This window comes from Caenorhabditis elegans, chromosome X (genome assembly GCF_000002985.6).
Source record: "Caenorhabditis elegans chromosome X".
Taxonomy (NCBI): domain Eukaryota; kingdom Metazoa; phylum Nematoda; class Chromadorea; order Rhabditida; family Rhabditidae; genus Caenorhabditis; species Caenorhabditis elegans.
In genome coordinates, this window is record NC_003284.9 from 4,901,291 (window position 1) to 4,921,032 (window position 19,742).

The 19,742-nt window shown below is 35.0% G+C and overlaps 3 protein-coding genes and 4 non-coding genes across 8 annotated transcripts; 3 read left to right on the forward strand and 4 right to left on the reverse strand.

The window, feature by feature from the left end:
* Positions 1-4,063: 4,063 nt before the first annotated feature.
* On the forward strand, positions 4,064-4,493 carry K05B2.6. The gene has a single exon (NR_070965.1). It is a non-coding gene; the product is annotated as an Unclassified non-coding RNA K05B2.6 (non-coding RNA).
* Positions 4,429-4,571, reverse strand: K05B2.9. Its single transcript, NR_070966.1, has one exon. It is a non-coding gene; the product is annotated as an Unclassified non-coding RNA K05B2.9 (non-coding RNA).
* A 257-nt stretch (positions 4,572-4,828) lies between these two features.
* K05B2.2 lies at positions 4,829-11,033 on the forward strand. 2 transcript variants are annotated; one of them, NM_001038466.7, is made up of 8 exons: positions 4,829-4,936; positions 6,000-6,148; positions 6,966-7,080; positions 7,134-7,226; positions 7,534-7,662; positions 9,915-9,999; positions 10,056-10,286; positions 10,535-11,033. In NM_001038466.7, the coding sequence occupies exons 2-8, from the start codon at positions 6,002-6,004 to the stop codon at positions 10,692-10,694; spliced, it is 960 nt and encodes a 319-aa protein (NP_001033555.1). In that variant the 5' UTR covers positions 4,829-4,936; positions 6,000-6,001; the 3' UTR covers positions 10,695-11,033. The 2 variants fall into 2 exon arrangements, with proteins under 2 accessions (NP_001033555.1, NP_001380011.1); NM_001392769.1 differs by lacking the exons at positions 4,829-4,936; positions 6,000-6,148; positions 6,966-7,080; positions 7,134-7,226; positions 7,534-7,662 and having other exon boundaries at positions 10,535-10,782.
* ifa-4 (Intermediate filament protein ifa-4) lies at positions 11,018-14,689 on the reverse strand. The gene is made up of 10 exons (NM_076435.10): positions 14,596-14,689; positions 13,796-14,079; positions 13,455-13,739; positions 13,316-13,411; positions 13,157-13,270; positions 12,935-13,108; positions 12,597-12,885; positions 12,066-12,145; positions 11,422-11,697; positions 11,018-11,360 (listed from the first exon to the last, which is right to left on the reverse strand). The coding sequence occupies exons 1-10, from the start codon at positions 14,684-14,686 to the stop codon at positions 11,322-11,324; spliced, it is 1,728 nt and encodes a 575-aa protein (NP_508836.5). The 5' UTR covers positions 14,687-14,689; the 3' UTR covers positions 11,018-11,321.
* A 370-nt stretch (positions 14,690-15,059) lies between these two features.
* On the reverse strand, positions 15,060-15,248 carry K05B2.8. The gene has a single exon (NR_070967.1). It is a non-coding gene; the product is annotated as an Unclassified non-coding RNA K05B2.8 (non-coding RNA).
* K05B2.7 lies at positions 15,088-15,248 on the forward strand. The gene has a single exon (NR_070968.1). It is a non-coding gene; the product is annotated as an Unclassified non-coding RNA K05B2.7 (non-coding RNA).
* Positions 15,249-17,697: 2,449 nt separating this feature from the next.
* Positions 17,698-19,702, reverse strand: K05B2.4 (Acyl-coenzyme A thioesterase 1-like). Its single transcript, NM_076436.5, has 9 exons — positions 19,583-19,702; positions 19,229-19,441; positions 18,968-19,184; positions 18,807-18,911; positions 18,652-18,762; positions 18,520-18,608; positions 18,243-18,384; positions 18,031-18,196; positions 17,698-17,910 (listed from the first exon to the last, which is right to left on the reverse strand). The coding sequence occupies exons 1-9, from the start codon at positions 19,687-19,689 to the stop codon at positions 17,765-17,767; spliced, it is 1,296 nt and encodes a 431-aa protein (NP_508837.3). The 5' UTR covers positions 19,690-19,702; the 3' UTR covers positions 17,698-17,764.
* Positions 19,703-19,742: the final 40 nt, after the last annotated feature.

Below are 19,742 nucleotides of genomic sequence, written 5' to 3' on the forward strand. Positions count from 1 at the left end.
GTGAAATATTATCATGTAGGGCTTTCTCATATGTCTTTATCAACATGTTTTTTCTTTCCTTTTTTTGCTGAACAATTTATGTAAATGTACAAGAATTGTTGACATGCTGTTTTTTTCTTGTTTGCTCTAGTAAATCAAAAATTGGTGAAGACAAAAAAAAAAGAAACTTGAGATGTTTTTTTTTGTCATTGCCAGAATTTTTTTCAACCACAGAGCAACAAAAGAACAAGCGGCAAGTTCTTTTATTCAATAAAAAAGTCAAAGGTCGTCGGAGCTGGAGTTCAAAGTTGGTTGCTGCAACTCTATCCCCGCAAGCTTTATTGCAAATACACATTTTTGGGTGTATTTTGAACATGATCCAGTAAAAAGTTTTTAGCAAGTTTGTTTCGGAGCACATTGACACGCTGGGCTATCTTATTTCAAACTATGCCGCGTTTCCTTCTTTTTTTCCTATTTCCATTTGCCAAGTCATAAACTTTAAGCGGTGAGAGTGGAGTGGAGTAATGGGACAAGAAAAGGATATGAGGAAGGAAAATGCAGAAAGCGTGAAACAAAATATGGTTTGAAGAAAAAAAATCTTGAGCATAGTAGAGAGAGAGAAAAAACATGACAAGCAATGCAAAAACAAGAATAAAACGTTCAAAAGTGGTTTCCTCTTGTCTTGATATGTTCTGTTCTAGACAAGGCTCACATTATGGGCACAAAAAAAGCGTTTTGATGCCAATGCTTTACAACAAAATACAATGTTCACGAAGAACGAAAAAAAACACCAAAAAAAGAAAAGGTTCGATGAGAAAAAAAACCTAAAGCTATACGACGGCAGGATGCGACTGACAAATTAGGTTACCGCTGTCAACGAATCTGCTACGGATTAGGATTCGTAGACTCGCTAGCTAGAATGTGGAACTTTTTTTTCAAAAATGAAAAAAAAGCCAACTGAAGATAGAATCCAATGGGGGTGAAGCGAGACTAGAAGCGTTTTTTGTAACCAGGGATCTTTTCCCGTTGGATAGATAATAGGATTGATGTTTGAGGACGCGTACTCCCATGCAATCAAATGTTCAGATGCTAGATGTGCTAGATGCTCCCAATTGGATTTATTCATTTTGTAAAAAATCAGAGTTCAATTTCAGTAAAGTGAAATGGGGCACGTAGGAAAAAGTTCAGTGTATTTTTTTTTGATGTAGTAAAGAAATGCATTTGCATCTGCGGGACGTGATCAAAATTCAAATGTATTTGCTGAAGCTTGTCCGTTATACAAACTTTTCAGCTGGAAAGATAAAAGATACCAAGAAAATATGTTTCCATTAATCATTGAAGTTTGATAAATAATATCGTGATTGATATGCCTAATATCTCAAATAAATTGTTTTTAGTACACTTAATATTGTTTTGAGTTCGTATAAATAATTAATGTGAATGTCTGATGTGAATAAAATAAGATTTCAGACATAAATATTTAAGTTTATAGAGCCAGCAAAGCGGTTTTTGATAAATAGAACATCGGCTCAATGAGAAAAGAGTTACCATTGAAATGCGAGAAAATTGTCGTCAAATTACGATATGAACTATTCAAACTAGTATGATTTCTTTTGAAAAAATAATAAACTTGTAATCTCAAAATTCAAAATTTGGAAATGTGCCGTTTGAGCGGTATTAAAGTTCACATCTTGACCTATTGAAAAAATTTAACTGAAAATTGGACAGTCTCAGTCTGAATCCCAAAATTATCATTCAAAATAACATACTACTGTTCAAAAAGTATAGCATTCCATTAGTGAAGAAATTCGAATTTTCAGACTTAAAATAGCTGCCACTGTCTGGAGTTTGTAATGAGAATTCTCAGAAAACTGTCGGAAAAATTTACATATCCACAACTATATAAAATCGTCTGTATTGCAGCTGCCGGAAAACATATGTTTTAAGTGACTCCTTTATTTTGTAAAATTATCTTGGGGCTTGCCCGATTATGGTATTTTAGGCTGATAGAGAATCCATTTTTAGCAAAAAAAAAATATTTTTTGGGAGAAGTTTGTCTATGAAATTCGACTTCTGTGAGCCATTTTGAATTTAGGTTGGGCAGTATCAAAATTCAAAATTCCAAATTTTCATACACTCTTATTAACTGAAAAACTTGAAATACTAACTTGAAATTTTTTTTCTGAAATAATCGTCTAAGCCCTTTGATTAAATATGATGTATTGTGCTCAAAATAGGGGATTACCAAAAAGGATCTTGCGTAACCTTCACACCATTAGCCACTCACTACACCACTTCTCTCTTCCTTTCTCTCTTTCTTTCTACGTCTGCGTTTATTTGGGTGTGTATCTCTCGTGACGGGCCACCATATGCGGCGAGAGAGAAAGAGCGCGCGTTCCCGCCACAATCTCACCATTTTTTTCTCCCATTTTTTTGTATTGATTTCTCTTGTTTTTTTTTCTTGAAAAGCAATGAAGTGTGTTTTAAACTGATTGGAGTGGTCAGGGCCGTGAAGAGCATCCCCCAATGAGTGCATCTTTTGAGTCCCGCAAGCATATCTTTTCATTTGCTAGCTGTTTTATTCCCCATCATTTCGTTCACTTGTCTTGCAGACTAGTGTACTTTGGTTTTGCTCAATTGTTTGGTAGTGGCACTTTTATAAAGTAGCATCAAATGCAATTGTATAGCAGATGCTTCATGGTACTCGGGTCGGTGCGAAGAGTTGGCGGCGGAGTCTTTCATACTTGCCTATTTGTTCAACTAGAAACATTTCTATAGGGATTGGGGCTAGCCCGTACTTGCTGATCATCTTTGCCGCTGCTCTCCTAAATTTGTTTATTGTGTTCGTGCACACCCCTCATTCAATCTCGACCCCCAAATCTTGACAATTACTTGGGCTCCTTCAATTGTAAGTAAGAGTTGTTTAGTTGGGTGTTTTACATTTCACAGTAAGATTGTTTGGTATACAGTTTTTGCCCTATCAGTCTTTGCACCTTGTTTCTAAAATTTTATATATCTTTTTTTTTGTTATGGTTTCACCATATTGTTTAGTAGTAATTTTTTTTTAACTTTTCTTTAAAATAAACCTAGTTTTCAAAGATATATGTTCACCTTTCAGTTAGTCAGGTTCCACGTTCAGTTTTTGTAATAACTTTTGAATTTAAATTAATTTAGTATTTTCTATGCAAGAAAATTATTACTTTTAGATCTTTTATGTTCATTCATACGCTTATTTGAAAAACCAAACATGTATTTGGTGTTTTCCTTACCAAATGTTTATAATTTTTGTTCTGGAAGTAGCGTAAAAATACATTAGAAAAATGTATTCTTATGTAAAAAATTCATAGAAATTCATTTACACTTCTTCATATTTATTTAAAAAAAACATTAACCTATGGTTTTAATCTGAAAATGCAACTCAAAACCTGGGCTACGTTTATTGAACAATAATTATTTTAGAATAAAGTTTTTGCAAAATACAATTTGTTCACAAAACAATTATTAGTTATCAAAAAATATTCAAATTTTTTTTTACAAAAATGATGCGGACTAGTCTAAGGAACCAAGTCATATTATTTTCAAAAAATTCCTTTTTTAAAGTTTCAAACTTTTACTGTATTCTGTCATTGTATTGACGAACTCCACATTTGAAAGCCAAATCGAAATTTTCTGGCGGACGTGTGAAAAAATTGGGCTTCGAGGTTGAACTCTTTGGAATAGCAAACAATTTTGAAAATACTACCAAATGAACGTTATAGTTGCTAGTAGGAAATCCCGCAAGCTCAAATTTTTCGGTGTATATACAGCTTAGAAATTATGTGAGTTTTAACCCGAATTTTTTTAAATGTTAATATTCAAAACAAATAAATATTTACCAATAGACCGTACAGTTTATGACTAGTATAATATATCTTTCCTGTATCATTTCACCTCCAATTCCCCCTCTCCCCTCACCCAAATATTTACCATTCGAATCATCTTTCCAGCTTTTTCACAAAATACACATAAGTATGTAGTATTTCACACCATCCTGTTTTCTCAAATGATATTGACTAGGCTCATCTCTTTTGTTCTCATCCCTTCATGTTGTCCTTGATGACAAGGTTCGGATTTCATATGTAAAATGAGGAGGAAAAAATGTCCTTCGCGTGTGTCCAGTAGTAGTAGTTAGGATACCTGACGCAATTATCATCAACGACCTTTTTCCTCTCCCAACCTTTTTTTGATCGCAAGACGTTCGCAGGTCGTTCGGGTCCTCGTTTTTCATCTTCTTCTTTTCATTTCATCGAATTTCAATGAGCGATGTGTTCGCTGCGATTGTGTCATTTTTTGAGCGCGCTCCGATCATGGCATGAGGACAAACAAAACACCGAGGGATTGAGACAGAGGCCAAGAGCTATTGAATTTGCGCCTATTACATTACAATTTGAGACGTTCTTTGTTCGGTGGTTTTTTTGTGTTGTGTTCCCGAGAACGTTCGTTTACTTTATCGGACTTGAGAACAGATAGACGTGTGATCTAGTTGAAAAGAGGACCTTAGGTTGCGTCACCCACACACAAATACAGACACATCCTGAATATCATTCATGCAAATGTATCATTTTTGTGTTCAGATAGTTCAGACACATGTGTATATAGATAATAGCAACTTCCGATTGCATACCTTTTCTATCAATGTATGTATATGCATTTATGTATGACTTCAAAACGGTGAGAAAATGAGATGCATGTCATTTCACGTTATCACCTCCTCTCTTTTTTTGCATGTGCCTCTGACAATGAAGCGATTGATTTTTTGCCCTGTTTTCAAAAGTTTTATTATCAGTGGTCTCCCTGTCCTCATTTCGATGATGAATCCACACCACCTTTGAATTAGAATATATATCGAGAATGTCCAGCTGTGAAATGAAGGTCATTTGAATCATGTAAACATTGGTCAGAGGTTGATTCAATTCAGGTAGTGTGAAGTTTGTGGAGTTTCGAAATTTTAGTTCACAAATTTTATGACACACTGAAACTTTTGTCTGTTTAAAAATTGTTCTCAAATATGCTAAAGTTTTGTTTTGTTATATTAAATTTGAACATGAAGTATCGAAAATGTTATCATTTTTATTTTAATAAAGTATTCCGAAAAAAAGAAGAATTTTATAATAAGATCTTGCGCAAAATTGTCAAGCATGTTTAGTTGTCTAAAGTTTAAAGCATAAATCACTAAATATAGAAAAAATGTTAACCTTTGACAATTTCTCCATGTAGACAGGAAATTTAATTTTCCTGTCTACAGGGTCATACGGTTTTTGTCATTTCTTCCGTAAATTCTGGGAATTTATATTTGTTTTTTTAATGGTAAGTTTTTTTCCATTTTAAGTTGTTGATTAATTTGGCAACCAATATGTCTTTTTTTGAAAAAAAGATACGTTTTAGAACATAGGCTAAAAAAATGATTTCAGCGATACCAAGAATTTTTTGAACAAAATTTTCAACAACAATAAAAAGAATCGAGAATTTTTTACACTTTTAAAAATGGCAAACCGTTTTTTTTTCACGGTAGGAAAAATATGCATGTGACACTAAAGTTGCACATATTTACCACATTTTGAAAAGTCGGAACGCGATAAAATTTGAGAAATTCATAGAGCTTTTTTTGTTTTTCGCGATGTGCATTTAATTTTTAAATAATTTGATTCAATTCTACATATGTGCCCAAGTTCACAACAATCATTCTGCATATTATCTTCAAATCGGGAACCACTACGATAAACATTCAAATGATGCAAAAACCAAGTTAGGAAAAAAAAAAGATTTTTGAAATTCGCGTGGAGGTCTTTTTGCCTGTTTTCTTTGTCTTTCAAAACGATTAAAATGCTTCATCATCTTTAATCTTCTCCCACAATCGCACCTTCTCTAGCCCGATCTATTTTGACTTATTCTCATCTTTCTCTTTTTTCGTCTCTCCCCTTTCCCTTTTTAAACGCATGTGTGAAAATACATATGAATAGTCAAAATTCCCTTTCTTGCAGAAATGGAGCTCAAAATCAATATTGATGGATTAGAGCGGAGTGTGTCTGGTGTGACGGACACTACGACATGCTCTCAGATAATCTATGCGCTGGCACATGCGACGAGTCAAAGGGGTCGATTTGTAATGGTGGAAAAATATCGAAACGTGGTGAGTCTTTTCTTTTCCGTGGCAGATCTTTTTTCTTTAATTCGGAACAATAGTTTAAAAACCGGTCTTAGAGAAAGCTGGAAGGTCAGAAATTGTTAGAAAATCATTGCATGCCAATTTTACGGTTCAAGTGGAATCGGAAATGTTTATGAATATTACAAAGACGTATATAGTAATTGCGGTTGTTTCATGAGGATTTAGTGGTTATATGACAATTCTAGACAAAGAAGCTTTGTGAATAATGAAAATTAATTAGAATCAAGGAAAGTGAAATAGAAAAAATCGAGTTAGTGAAATTCTATGCAAATGAAAAAGATGTACAAAATGTTGGTAATAAGCTCCTAATGATTATTGAACCGTAATATAACGTTATATTTTTGAACGTTAAACTGATGTTTCAAAATTCTATTCAATAACCTTCAATGATTTAGAAACTTTCCACAATTTAGCAAGTTTTTTTTTACAAATTTATCAAAAAAATTTTAAATTCGTTTTTTTATTCGGAAAAAAAAAATGAAAATAGCCATATAACTGCAATTCTCTATAATACTTTTTGAATAAATGACAATTCAGAGGTCCCATAACACTATCACAACAAAATTGTAGTTACAAAACTTTCTATTAGATTTTCATGAAAAAAATACGGACTTAGCTGAAGCTCCGTAATAAAGTGGTTCCATAAGAAGTTGTTAACTATACCGAACCATTTTTATAATTAACTCAATTTCCCAAGAACAAGTTGTGTCTAATCGAATAACCTCCATCCTCTTTCTCCTCCTCCAACCGTTGAATCTTACCTCAAATTAACTCACTTCAGGAACGCCGATTGGCACCGACTGATCGACCTCTGGAAACGCTGCGCAAATGGAGGGAACACGCCGCAAACGTCACATTTCAAATGCTTCGTGTCGATCAAAACGACGAAATTTGTGGTGAGTCCGTTTTAAAATTGATTTTATGTGCTTCATACCAGATGAGAATTTAGATCTAGTGGATGAGTCGGTGCCGCTTGAGCCTGCCAAACCCTACTTTCATCCGAAACAGACATCGACGAGTAGTATGGTCACTTCGTTACCAGGTATGTCTTTAGAATTTTTTTTCATACAAACTTAATCTTTGTTTTTTTTCCAATGTATTGTGTAAATTGAAATTCATTCGGTCAGATTCACAATGAAGGCCAAAACCAAAAAAAGAGACCATAACCAACTTATCAAATAAATTGGCTTGTATCGGTGTCGTATCGGTACGACCTTTACTCTATTATTTGTTGTGGCCATTTTTTTTTGATTTGCCATCTCTGCCTCTCTTCGGCTTTTGCCCCATCTTCTCAACCCTTCACCTTCCCTCCCACTGCAACATATTTTACACAACAAAAGCCAATTAAGGAAGAAGTGCGGCGGGCCAGCAGCAGCTTGAAAATGGACAAAGAAGCACTAGTTCGTTGCCAACTTACGCCTCGGCAGGTGGTGTCACTGGCACTCTCGGACGCAACACCCGTCGGCCTCCGCCACCAGGTAAGGTTTATTCCATATCAATTTTTTTAAAAATAAATTTGTCGAGAATTTTTATATTAAAGCGAAGTATATATTATATTAAAGCGAAGTATATAGATACAATATCAAATTATCATATTTAGTTAAAGTTATCAAAAAAAAACATTTTTGAAATTTTTTTATTTACAGTCAAAAAAAGTCGAAGTTTTCACATATGATAATTATGTTAATCGAACCAATAATCTTTTTTCTTTAGTGACAATTTTTATTGTTTAATGACGTCGATATATCTTGTAGTTGAACACTCTAGGGGTTTGAAGCAGCAGCAATACTTGAAATTATCTAAAATTTCTACATTTTTGAACAACGTGCTTACCAAAAGGTTGACAGGCAATTTGAGCAAGAACTAAAACAAAATTGGATAATTATCGTTATTATAATAATTAGTACTGTTGGAATTTTGACTAAATTTTTCAAAAAATCGGATTATTTTCTTCTCGTGATCAGTTGTATAAAATGAACCGAATCGTCGCAATTGTATACCGGCCAACACTTTTTTTCTGACTTTTTTTCTCAAAGGAAGTGATCCAAATGTCGGCCAGCAGAAGGAAGTGACCGCACATATCACTTAGAATTGTGTTATTTTACCATTGAAACGTTTTGTCACACTAGATATTCATGTTTCAAATTGATTTTTTCACTCGTTGAGCTCAAAATTAAAGCTGGGTAGAATTTTTTTCAGCATTTCTTCAAAGTGACATATTGCACCATGCTGTTCCAACGTATTTGAAAAAATTAAATTCAAATACAGCAACTCACTTGATTTTTTGATTAAAAACATCAATTACAGCTGACATGTTTGAACAACATGCTCAAAACAGGCTGGAAAGATGTCAAGTGCCGAAAAATCAAATTTTAAAAATGGATAATTACCGATTGTCAATTTTCAGGCTGATTTTGAGCCCTTTTTTCAAAATTGTCAGCTATAGTTGATGCATATTTTCAGATATATTAACTGATTTTCTCTATTTTAATATTAATTTCCAACAACCAACGTTCAAAAAACATGGCGCAATAGGAATTTTTTGTAGAATTACCAAAAATAATTGAACTCAAAACGAACTCAAAAATTTAATTTTTTTTTCGTTTTTTAGTGAATAACCAAGTATCAAAAAGTGAAATTTGTTTAAGTATTGATGTGTTTCAAATTTTCTGGCAATCGGAATTTTCGAAAATTTGAACAGTTTCGATATCCCCTCGTCTCTGGCTATGAGTCACACTGTATGCATTTCCTAACATTTAACATTTTTGAGAAAATTAAAAATTTAAATGAGCTCAAACTATCTTAAATAGCGGAAGCTGTATTTTAGATTTCTTCGACAAAATCGAACATTTTGGATTCTTATCAATTAGTCATACATACATTTCTCGTATGAAACCAGATAGGACCCAATTTGATCTTATAAAATACAAATTTTTGAACAATTTTTCCCAACTTCTCAATTTTTCTGGTTCATCACCTTATTGTTATGAAATTTTCTGACTAGAGCTATTCTTTTATAGTCAAAATGTCATCTGAGTTTTTTATTAAAAAAATCAAAAGTTTTAAATTCCAATTTTTTATCATATATCTTTGTTCATTATCATTTCATTTTTTGAAAACTGGCACCCAACTTTTTGAAAAGTAAAGTACTAACGGAAACACAAAGACGGCCCCCCGGAAAAGTACAAATCATTGTCAACAAAAGACTGCTTCTATTTGATTTTTTCACGTTCGGTACATGGTTCTCGATAACCTCCCGGTGTTGACCGCTTCAGTTGATTGCAGAATGAAAAAAAACTTGTCTGTCATTTGTTCAATCGTTCTCTCTCTCTCTTTCTTACTCTCTATCTTTTTTGAAAATTGTCCCCTTAACGTTATCTAAGCCATTTAAAGTTTAAATCAGTTTTACTTTTATTTATAGATGATTTTAGTTTGGCCACTCCCCGCGGTGAACCATTTTTCGTCACTTTCAATTTTATTTTATTTTTCAGTTTTTAAAAAAATACAATCAAAAATGTGATTTTTGAAAAAGAAAAAAATACATATTACGTCAATTTGAATTCGGCAACTATATTTTTAGAAATCTAGCAGTGTTGCAAATTTTGTGTCACACTATCTCACATCCTCCTCCGGTTTTTGGTTGAAAATAGTATGAAAGACCGCCCACGCGACCTGACCGGATAGTTCATCGTCATCCGACCATGTCTTCTAGTATATAATCTCATTTCAGACTACATGTCAGTCATGGAGAAAAAGAATATCACGATGGGCGCCGCCACTATCCCACAGAAAGACGATTTTGATTGTTTCAAAAGGTGAGTCTTTGGTGATCTGATTGGTTGTGCCTTACTCCCAATTGAAGAAATTTCAGAGCCGACGTGAAAAAGTTGTCGGAAACGATGAATCAACAAGAAGTCGCCGAGTATCTTGTGCAGGAGGAAGAGCTTCGTCAACTGCTTAAGCAACAGAAAAATTTGCGAGCAATTCTGAAGCCGATGATCGCTGCAAACTGGCCGCAACAATACCAACTTGAGCTCAAGAAATCGCACAAGCTGAAGGCTTCGCTAGCAGCTACAAAAGAAGCAATCAACAAGACTAGAAGGTAAGATCTTTGAACTTTGAACTATGCCAGACAAAAGAGACCCCGGAAATTATGATGATCATATCGATCCACGTGATTGTGACCACGTCGTCCTTTATCTATTGACATTGAGAGTGTTCGGCTGATTGCCTTATCAAGGACGTCACGTCGACCAAATGTATTCAAAATTCTGCAACTTGGACCACAAAATTGACAAACGAAATGCACTTTAGAAGAACTGTTTGTTTAATTGTTTTTTTAAATTTCAGTGACATCTTGCGCGTCGAAGAAACCGAAAAAGACTTGATGAAGAAGTTGGCCGAGTTCAAGAAGCAAGATGAGAATGGAGATGAGAATTCAGAAGTCTTGGAGACATCTTTCGACTTGGGATGTTCAGGGACCTCCACCCCACTAACTGTCATTGCCTGAGCTCCTTACTTTCAAAATTTTAGCGTTCATGTTATCTGTGTATTTTTGTCGATCCACGTGTCAAGCTATCGGCTTTATCCCACTTCAGTTATTTCAAGTTTTTCCCTCTCACAAACCCCCACTCAAGAATTGGCTTCATTCCTTACCGCATTATTCAATCATCAGACTCTGGAAAGTTTACATTTTCCCACGAATCACTTTTTTCTGTATTTGTTTCTATATGTCATTTCTCCTTACTTTCCCTGTGCATTTACCCATTTCTATTCCCCCAGTTGTCCAACAAAAAGTTCCCAAAAAAATAACCAAGCAAACTGATCAGAAATAAAATAAGCAGTTTATAGTTTACAAATGTTAATTGATGGAAAAAGCACATGGTAAAGCAATGGAAATGTTAGAGAGTTAGCCAAAAAATGAAAGGCTTTTCGTATGATATGAAACGAAAATCAATGTTTCACTTTGGCGGTTCAAAACAGTATTGGTTTATTCTGAAAATCCGAACATTTATAGGAATGGCTAACGGTGAGAACAAATGTATCTTGGGTCAAGATTCGATCAAACATTAAAAGTAGAGAGTTGAGGCAAGCGAGAGTAATTCCGGGTTCAATAGGATTTAATTGGTTGATGCAATTAGGTGTGTGAAGCACGTTGGCTGTGGGAAGCACGGTCCTGAAACAAGATAAATAACGTTTCCAGTCAGTTCCAGCGCGCATAATTTATTGACGCTTACCTCTCCTTCTTTGTTGTAGAGAGTAGTAACGACGTCGTTTCCGGTGCCGAACGAGTCTTCGAGGTCGTACACAAGACTATCGGGTGGGGAATGAACTCCCTGCCCACGTGCGAAAATTTTCACGCTCTTTTGAGCACGAAGGGTGAACTCGCGCGGGAAGGTGAACACGATTTCGCGTTTTCCGGCAATCTTCCGACGGAGTTTCCAGTCTCCGATGTTCTCATCACGTCTTGAGATGTTCTCCAGTACAATGTACTTTCCAGATGGCTCGGCTTCCTGAAAATGGTGGATTTTTTTCTTGCAAAAATGAAAAATCGAAAACACTGTTTTCAGAAATTTGGGCACGGCCACTTTAAGGAAAGTTTTTGTTCAGCATGATCCGACATATATTTGGTTTTGCACAGGACTAGGTTCTGAGTGAGCAGCGAACCCGGTTAATGTCGGATCATGCAAAATCGTCACACCAGGCACATATTTCTAAATTTTGTGCACGGCCATTTTGAAGAATAGTCATTTTCTGAAGTGTTCAGTGGAAATTGCAGGCAAAAACTCGCTCAAAAAATGTCCATGATTGCTTTCAAAATTTTGCTATAATTGTTTTTTTCAGAATATACATCAATTTTTGGGATGTAATTTCCACTCACCTGAATTGCAATATTTCCTTTTGCTGATCTGGAATACGACGAATGACTAGTCGTTTCACCTTTGAGAACTCGAAGACTCTCTGCAACAAAACACAAAAACTGATATAAATTTGCAACTAACAATGCCTCGTGACACCTATTACTCCTATTAATCTTACCGTGCGGCTTTCTGCGAATTTTATCACCGACAAGGTAATGGGTATGGGGAACGTCGTCAAAAGTGATAGTCTCGTATTGAGAACAATGAATTTCTGGCATGTTACTTTTTTGGGTTAAAGATGAAACAATGCTGTTCCAAATCAAAAGTAAAGCGATTAAATAGGAGTACTAAATTGACCAAGGTATATCAACAAGGGGACACACCCAGCGGTCTCTCTGGGCGGAAAACAATAATAAAGTTACGTTACACAGTTTGGTGACCGCATGACTTGAAAACTTGAAACAAGTTATCAGTGGACGTATACTTTAAATTTTAACCGTAATTTGTGGTCATCGTAACGTGAAGTAAACATTGAGTATACGCGAACCTACCAATTTCCTTGGTTTGATGAATAGATGTTGTCTTAACAACCTGCTCGACGAGCTGACGTAGACCTGCGCGATTCTCTTCTCCATCAAGCATCTTACGGTAGATCACAATTTCAGCATCGAGAGTCTGTTTTGTATCAATGAGCATTTGAAGCTCAACCATCAGGATCTTGCTCTCGTCACGAAGTTTGTTGATCGATGTGTCCTTATCGTTCAGTGATTGTTCATATGATCTCATATCCTCTTCCATCTGGTAGTTGAGGTCTTCGATTTGTTTTTCGAGGAGAAGATTCTGAAATGTTGACAAATAATATCAGATGTATATAGTCATCAAAACGAACTCTTCCTTCTAGATCCGCCATCTTTCCACGCATATCACCAAGTGTTGTGCGGAGTCTCTTAACTTCCTCGCGAGCATAATTCTGCTCCAAGCAGTTGCGAGAATTTTGAGTGTGAATTTCTTGAACCTTCAGCTTGTACCAAGACTCGATGTCAGTACGGGTAGTGTTGCTCACCTGTAATTCAAGTCTCTATTTTTTACCTCTTTTAATGACTTTTCTCACATGATCATATTCGCTTCTGATCTCACGAATAGCAGAGGATAACTCATTCTTGAAATATTCGCGGTTTTCCACCGTAGTATCACGAGATGCCATAGCGAGAAGATCGTGGATTTCCTGAAAAAGACACTCGTTGAAAGCTGTACTAATTGTTTTTCATACCGAATCATGAATTCTGCGAATGAAATCACACTCCTCCAGTAGTGTCTGCACTTGATTTTGATAATCGATGCGGTTCAGAGTTTCTTGTTCCACAGCCTGAAAGCTGTACATATAAATTAAGTTTTCTACTGAAACTTACATTTCTGGCATGATGAAGTGAGTCGATCATACGATGATTTTCGCGCTTCAAATGACCGATGCTTTCTTCCATCAGAGAAATTCTTCTTTTCAATAGCTCAATCTCGGCTTCCAATGCTCCAAGTCTTCCGAGCACATTGTCAAGCTCTTTACGTGTAACGTCAGCACCTCTTTCAGCCTCATGAAGTTTGTTTCTATAGTTGTTCAGCTCTTCAACAAGTTTCTTAATTTGATCTTCTAGCTGAGCTCTTTCTTTGTCAGAATCGGCGATCAGGTCTTTCGCACTCTGAACAGAATTTAAAGTTTCTCAGATTTTGCTGTATATAATATTCATTCACTTACTCTGAGCTCAGTCTCATACATAACTTTAACACTTGTAGAATCGTGTCCCCATTTTCCACGGAGCAAATTCAAGTCCTTCTCCATCTTGCGATTTTGAGCCTCCAAGAATCGAACTTTCTCAATGTAGCTCGCCAGGCGGTCATTGAGTTCACTCATTTCTTTTTTCTCGCGAGTACGAGATTCACGAATGGCAGAGGCGGCATGGCCTCCGAATGGAGACATGCCTGATGTTAGATTAGATCCACCGATCTCTGTGATCTTGAGTGTGCGGCTAGTTCCAGAAGCTGAAATTTGAATTTTTGGAAGTCAGTTTTTGTAGTTTGAAGTAGTTTTTAAACGTGTATCAGAACTGAAAAATAACACTTGACAAACATGACCATAAAACAAAAAAAATTTGTAGGTTTTCCAGAGGAATCAATTCATTAATGTTAATAATTTTTTAACACTTTTTAAATTTTTATTTTTAACTTTACAGTCAAAAAAGTTCACTTAATCATTTTTCACCAATCATAATTTTGGTAGTGAGACAATAAAACATTCCACAAGTTTTTTCTTTTAATTGAATTTTAATTGATTTTATTTGTACATTTTGAAAGTTCAGATCAGCAAAAATGTTCAAAACTTCTCAAAAGGTCAGGGTTGTTGTTTGAACGTTTGGCATATTGCCAATTGAATATTGTAAAACATAAATTAAAACATTTGGAGGGTTTAATTTTAATATAAATCATATAATACATCATATAATACAATTTTAAAGACAAAGTACTGCTCATATTCAAAATATTCATCTGAAAACTCACAAATAGTACTTCCATAGGTGGCGGTGGATTGCATTGTTCTGTTAAACGTTGGTCGAACCGAAATTGAGCTTCGGTATTCGCTCTCCGACATTTCCTACAAACATGGAAACTTAAATAGTTTTCAATTAATTGCATTTTCATAATCGAAAATTAAAAAAAAAACACAGCGAACTATTTTTCGATGAAAAAGTGTAGAAAAGTTACCTCATAGTAAATGACGTTATACATATGTGACAAGAATATGAGTGAATATGACACAGATTAGAGATGGATCGTTTGTAGGACACAATGACAATGCGCGAGATCTATTAGCTGTTTCGAGAGCCCTAACTCTTGACAGAACAAAAAACCGTGTTACAAATTGGCGCGCGCACTATTTATTTTGACGGGACTTGGCATGCGTGGAAAGAGGATGCCTAGGAGGGTTTACTCCTAATTGTCTGTATAGTCAAATTATAGAAGGAAAAAACCAGGCATGAAACAGAAAATGAAACAGAAACTAAAAACTGGGAGAGTGTAACGGTTCATCGAGCTATTGACGAACGCGCACTGACCGCTATTCAAAAGCGGACGGCGGTGGCGACGGCGATTCGGTGACCGATTACTAGATGCTAGCTGCCGTCATGGCGTGTTTATACACAATGCTACTGTTTCACAACGTTTCCATATTCATGAGTATTAAAGGATCGTAAACACCTTATATTATTCTGAATTGTTTTGGTTGTGAAGGGATGACAAAAGATAAGCACGTCAAAACTAAAATCGAAAAATGGAAAAATTTTTAGTATGCGATAAGGGGAGGATAATGGGAATACAAATTGACAAAAATAAGTTCAGAGCATCGAAACTGCGTGTTCTAAAATTTAGGTGAAATGTTTACGACTTGTTAAAAATTCAATGTTCAAAAGGGTCTTAATCTATAATTCTGAAATTTATTTGATTGTGTCTATCTCAGAAACTATTAGCGTTGGGAAAAAGTTCAATAAATAAAATTTAGCTGATTATATTGTCTACAGGTTCAGATTGTTTCAAATCTGCACCCCGCGATCTCGTTCTTAGATAAATCGGCCGACATCTTACAAGTCAGCCTTTGATTATGGTTCGTGATTTACTTGTACAGCCAAAATAACAATTATTAATGAAATTGTTTGTATACAAGTTCATTTTAAAACTGCCAAAAAATTGAAGTTAAACATTTAAAATAAAAACAACACTGAAAAAAAAACTCACGGCAAACGGTCTTCTTTAAAACGGAATTTAAAATTAAAACTTCCCTTAAAATTCAAATCTACATAAAATGTTCTGAAACATAATGCTAAGATGTCTGTTGATTAATGAAACTTATGATTTGTATAAAATAAATTGCATTATCATCAGGAAAAGAGTCATTTTTTCAGTACATGCGAACTTTATTAATTAAGAAACTAGAAAAAAAAACAAACTTTCCTTTTTTGTTTTTAAGTATTATACTAACGTTTAAAAGGAAGGTTGCATTGGAAAAATAGAACCAGTGTCATTTTTAAAAAAGCTCAGTTACAGTACTCCCTTTTAAGGAGACCGTGTCGGACAAACAAACCGTAGGTGTTGCCTGAAATATATATGCAAAATAACACGGAGGCGGAGCTGTTGCCTTCATGTACACAAACGAAACTCGGCCTGTAAAATCAGGGAGAGAAGAAAAAATGGGCGAAAAGGGCGGATTGATAGCGGGTATCAAAACAAACATTTGCATTTTGAGAGTCTCTTTTTAAACATTTTTTTACTTTTTTGCTTTACAATTGCGGGAGGGGGAGGTAGGGAAATAACATATTTGTTGGGTAGTGCATATGAGTCAAAAATTGCACGCAGGTGAAATAGTAAAAATTGAATTTTGGTGAGATTTAAATGAAAATTAAACTAACAACACACGTATTACTAATTCAACAACGTTTATTTGAAATGGAAATTATTTCTTAATGCGTCTTTAGCTTTTAATTGGTATTTTCTACTTACACTGGCAATTTTGCAATTTTTGTAAAATGAGCAACGCCACATCGCAAACTATCCGTATAAAATGGCACAAGACCGAAATTCATAATAAAAGTGGTATTTTTTGTTGTATTTTCCAAGAACGTTGACTAAATTGCTTAATTCTTCTGGTGCATTTTGGTTAATCATAACGCGTTTTTATGTCAACTAATTATTTTTTAATTTTCAATTATCTAATTTTTCTAATTTTTATCTATCATTATAATTAATCTAATTTTTAATTAGTAAGGTATGTTTTCAATTGATATTTAATTAAACACAGGTATGCGTTGCAAATATGCTAAATTATTAATAATTCAATAAAACCTAATGTCCTAAAACACGTATAAGTTGGAGAATTTTAGCGAAATTTAGCCTTTTGTCAAATTTTCAATTATAAAAAGTGCACGAGAAGGTTTAGGAAAGTTACAGTACTAGTGATTTCATTCTATATACTCAAATACAAAGCAACGCAAGTTTTTGATCTATGTAGACAATAAGCTTGGGGATAAACTACGTCGTCTGCAACGTATTAAAAACACATAAATAACAACTGGAAACTTTGCGAATCCATATATAATGTGAAAATTCAGCGTTTCGCTTCTAATAAAGAGTATGACAGTTTTTCGGGACAGATGCTAACATTTCTTGAAAAGTTAAACCGCGCCCGTAAACTGATTACAGTTCATATCCTATTCAGGGGTATCGGTTCGGAACGTAAAAACAGGTTATGTATTTTGTATTCTGAATATTTTTCATAAGAACTGACTAAGCCGTTTCGGTGCGCTCAACGTGCGGATTACAGTGTACCAATACACATATTGCAATACGACTCCCTTTGTTGTTGTCGTTCTGCATAATTATTCATGGAACGCGTAGGTTGAAGGCGATAATGATGTATCATTTGTACCTATTGCGGGTGGGGGACAATAACTTCACAATATGTATGTCTCTTTTCAATTTTGATTGTGACTCACCGGCAACCATCTCAAACGTTTATCAATTTGTCGTCGAACGCAATTTCAGATGCTTTTTTCGCTTTTTTTGTGTTCGAAATGATTGGAATTTCATTTCGACATACAAAGAGAGTATTTATATTCAAATCAATTTTTTGTAAGTAAAGAAATGGAGAGATGATTTTATTTGCACAGAGAAATGAAGTTCAAAGTTTTGCCAAATGTCTCGAATAGTCAGGAAGAGGAGTTGGCGCGCCGAGGTGTTCGGAGAAAAATTGGACAGTTTTTTCCCAGACTTCAAACTGACTTTTTCCGTGAAGGCTTGTTTCACCACCATATGCTTGGAAGGTTCCTGAAAATTTGAATTTTAGAAAACAAAGTTAACAAAGTTTAATAAAAAATCAATGAAATCGGAATTTTAGATGTTGCAACAGCGGTCGACAGCGGGCCAACAAAAAAAATAATAATTTACCTGCAAAAGCTGAAAACACAGCTTCGTGATGCGGAAAACATGGAGGATCTAGCAAATGACCACCAGAAACATAATGAACTTCGACTTTCCTGTTTAAGTTTCTCAACTTTTCTGATAACACCTTTCCTACAAATACAGTTGGTGTGCTCAAATCATCTACGGCGAGCTGAAAATTTGAAATTATTTCTATGTTTTTTGTCGGGAAAACTAACAGAAAATCTAAATGCAGTTTCTGGACTTGAATCCTCGAATTTAAATCCTGCCCCATCTTCAAGTTTTAGGTTTCTGACCATATCAGTGTACACCATTAAATCATTCAAATACCAGATATCCTCAATTCCTTGATTGATAAATCTGAAATGCTGAAATTTGTCGGGGGTTTTATCATTTCGATTTGATGCTCAAATGTGTGATTCCTTTTCATTTGTTATATTATAACAGAATTTTTATAAACATTTAATGAAAAATGACATTTTTCTAAAAATGCACCTTCCTACTGGAGGTTGTTTTCCATCTATCAATACGTGCGCAAATTCGTCCATTGTGAAACTGCCATTGATTGAGCATGCCGCTTTTATCTTTAAACTATTAAATTTGTTTTCAGACAACATTAAATCCTACCTGTTTGAACCTTGTGGTGAGAAACATAACAAGAGTTCCTCCAAACGATATACCTTGAAAGCCAATCCTGTCATTCGTATAGGGTAATGAAGTGACAAAATTGATGGCATCCTGGAAGTATAACGTTTTTGAAAAATACAAAATATTTCTTCAACCTCAAAATATCGTAATTCGACTTCTTGCAATTCATATGGCAAATCTTTGTATTTGAAGAATGCAAGGCATAGGACTGCAAAACCACGACTGGCAAGTGCGGCGCCCTGAATTATTAAAAAAATATTCTATCATCGGTTTAGTTTCGAAATTAATAAGTTACTTTCTGTTCATTCAAGCCTCCACCGGTTCCGGAAATATCGATGATTGTTGGGAAGGGGCCATTTCCAGGTGGTTTGAACATTGTTCCGGTAACTTTAGGCTTACCGGTGGTACCTTCTGGATATGCTTCTTCAACCTCTATTCTTTCCACCAGTGGATGCATAAGCCTCCTGCATAGTGATTTTTCGCCAAGCACGGTTCCATTCAAGTTTTTCACCCTATGTATGAACAATAAGACTATTGAAAATTCAAACTAACTTACAACAATTGGTATTTGAAGTCAACCGGGGGTGTGCAATTACAATATCCGCCGTATCTGACAGTATCCGTTGGCTCGAGGCTTTCGAACAGTCCGCTTTCATTAACACCAGAATAAGTACCACGTATTGGAGCGATTTTACTCAAATCTATGCAGCCAGTTACGGTAGATTTGAAAACACCATACGAACGATATATTCCAACTTTATGAAGTAATCTTAAAAGATCAAAGACGTGTTAAAAGAATGTTCTGGAAATGTTTTGATTTTTTCTTTGATTTATTTGGTACGTTGAACTGATTACGGCCAATTTAATAACAAAATCTTCAAAAGTGACACAATACATTTTAAAAACTTACCTCAGCTCCAAAAGATAATTTTTCTGGTACTCCAGGCCGTTTACAACAATTGACACATTTTCATGGACCAGCGAATCTTCGGGTGTTACTAATATAACCGGAGACATGACTATGCTAAAAACAGTGATATCAAGACAGGTGGGTACATTATATAATGATA

Coding starts and splice junctions, on each gene's coding strand:
- K05B2.2 (NM_001038466.7), top strand. CDS start 6,002: ATGGAGCTCAAAATCAATATTGATGGATTAGAGCGGAGTGTGTCTGGT. Junction 7,227..7,533: donor TATGGTCACTTCGTTACCAG/GTATGTCTTTAG, acceptor AAGCCAATTAAG/GAAGAAGTGCGGCGGGCCAG. Junction 7,663..9,914: donor CCGTCGGCCTCCGCCACCAG/GTAAGGTTTATT, acceptor ATCTCATTTCAG/ACTACATGTCAGTCATGGAG.
- ifa-4 (NM_076435.10), bottom strand. CDS start 14,686: ATGTCGGAGAGCGAATACCGAAGCTCAATTTCGGTTCGACCAACGTTT. Junction 13,109..13,156: donor TCAGAAGCGAATATGATCAT/GTGAGAAAAGTC, acceptor CTTGAATTACAG/GTGAGCAACACTACCCGTAC. Junction 12,886..12,934: donor TGGCGGATCTAGAAGGAAGA/GTTCGTTTTGAT, acceptor TCAACATTTCAG/AATCTTCTCCTCGAAAAACA.
- K05B2.4 (NM_076436.5), bottom strand. CDS start 19,689: ATGTCTCCGGTTATATTAGTAACACCCGAAGATTCGCTGGTCCATGAA. Junction 19,185..19,228: donor GACTTCAAATACCAATTGTT/GTAAGTTAGTTT, acceptor GTTCATACATAG/GGTGAAAAACTTGAATGGAA. Junction 18,385..18,519: donor AAACAACCTCCAGTAGGAAG/GTGCATTTTTAG, acceptor TCAGCATTTCAG/ATTTATCAATCAAGGAATTG.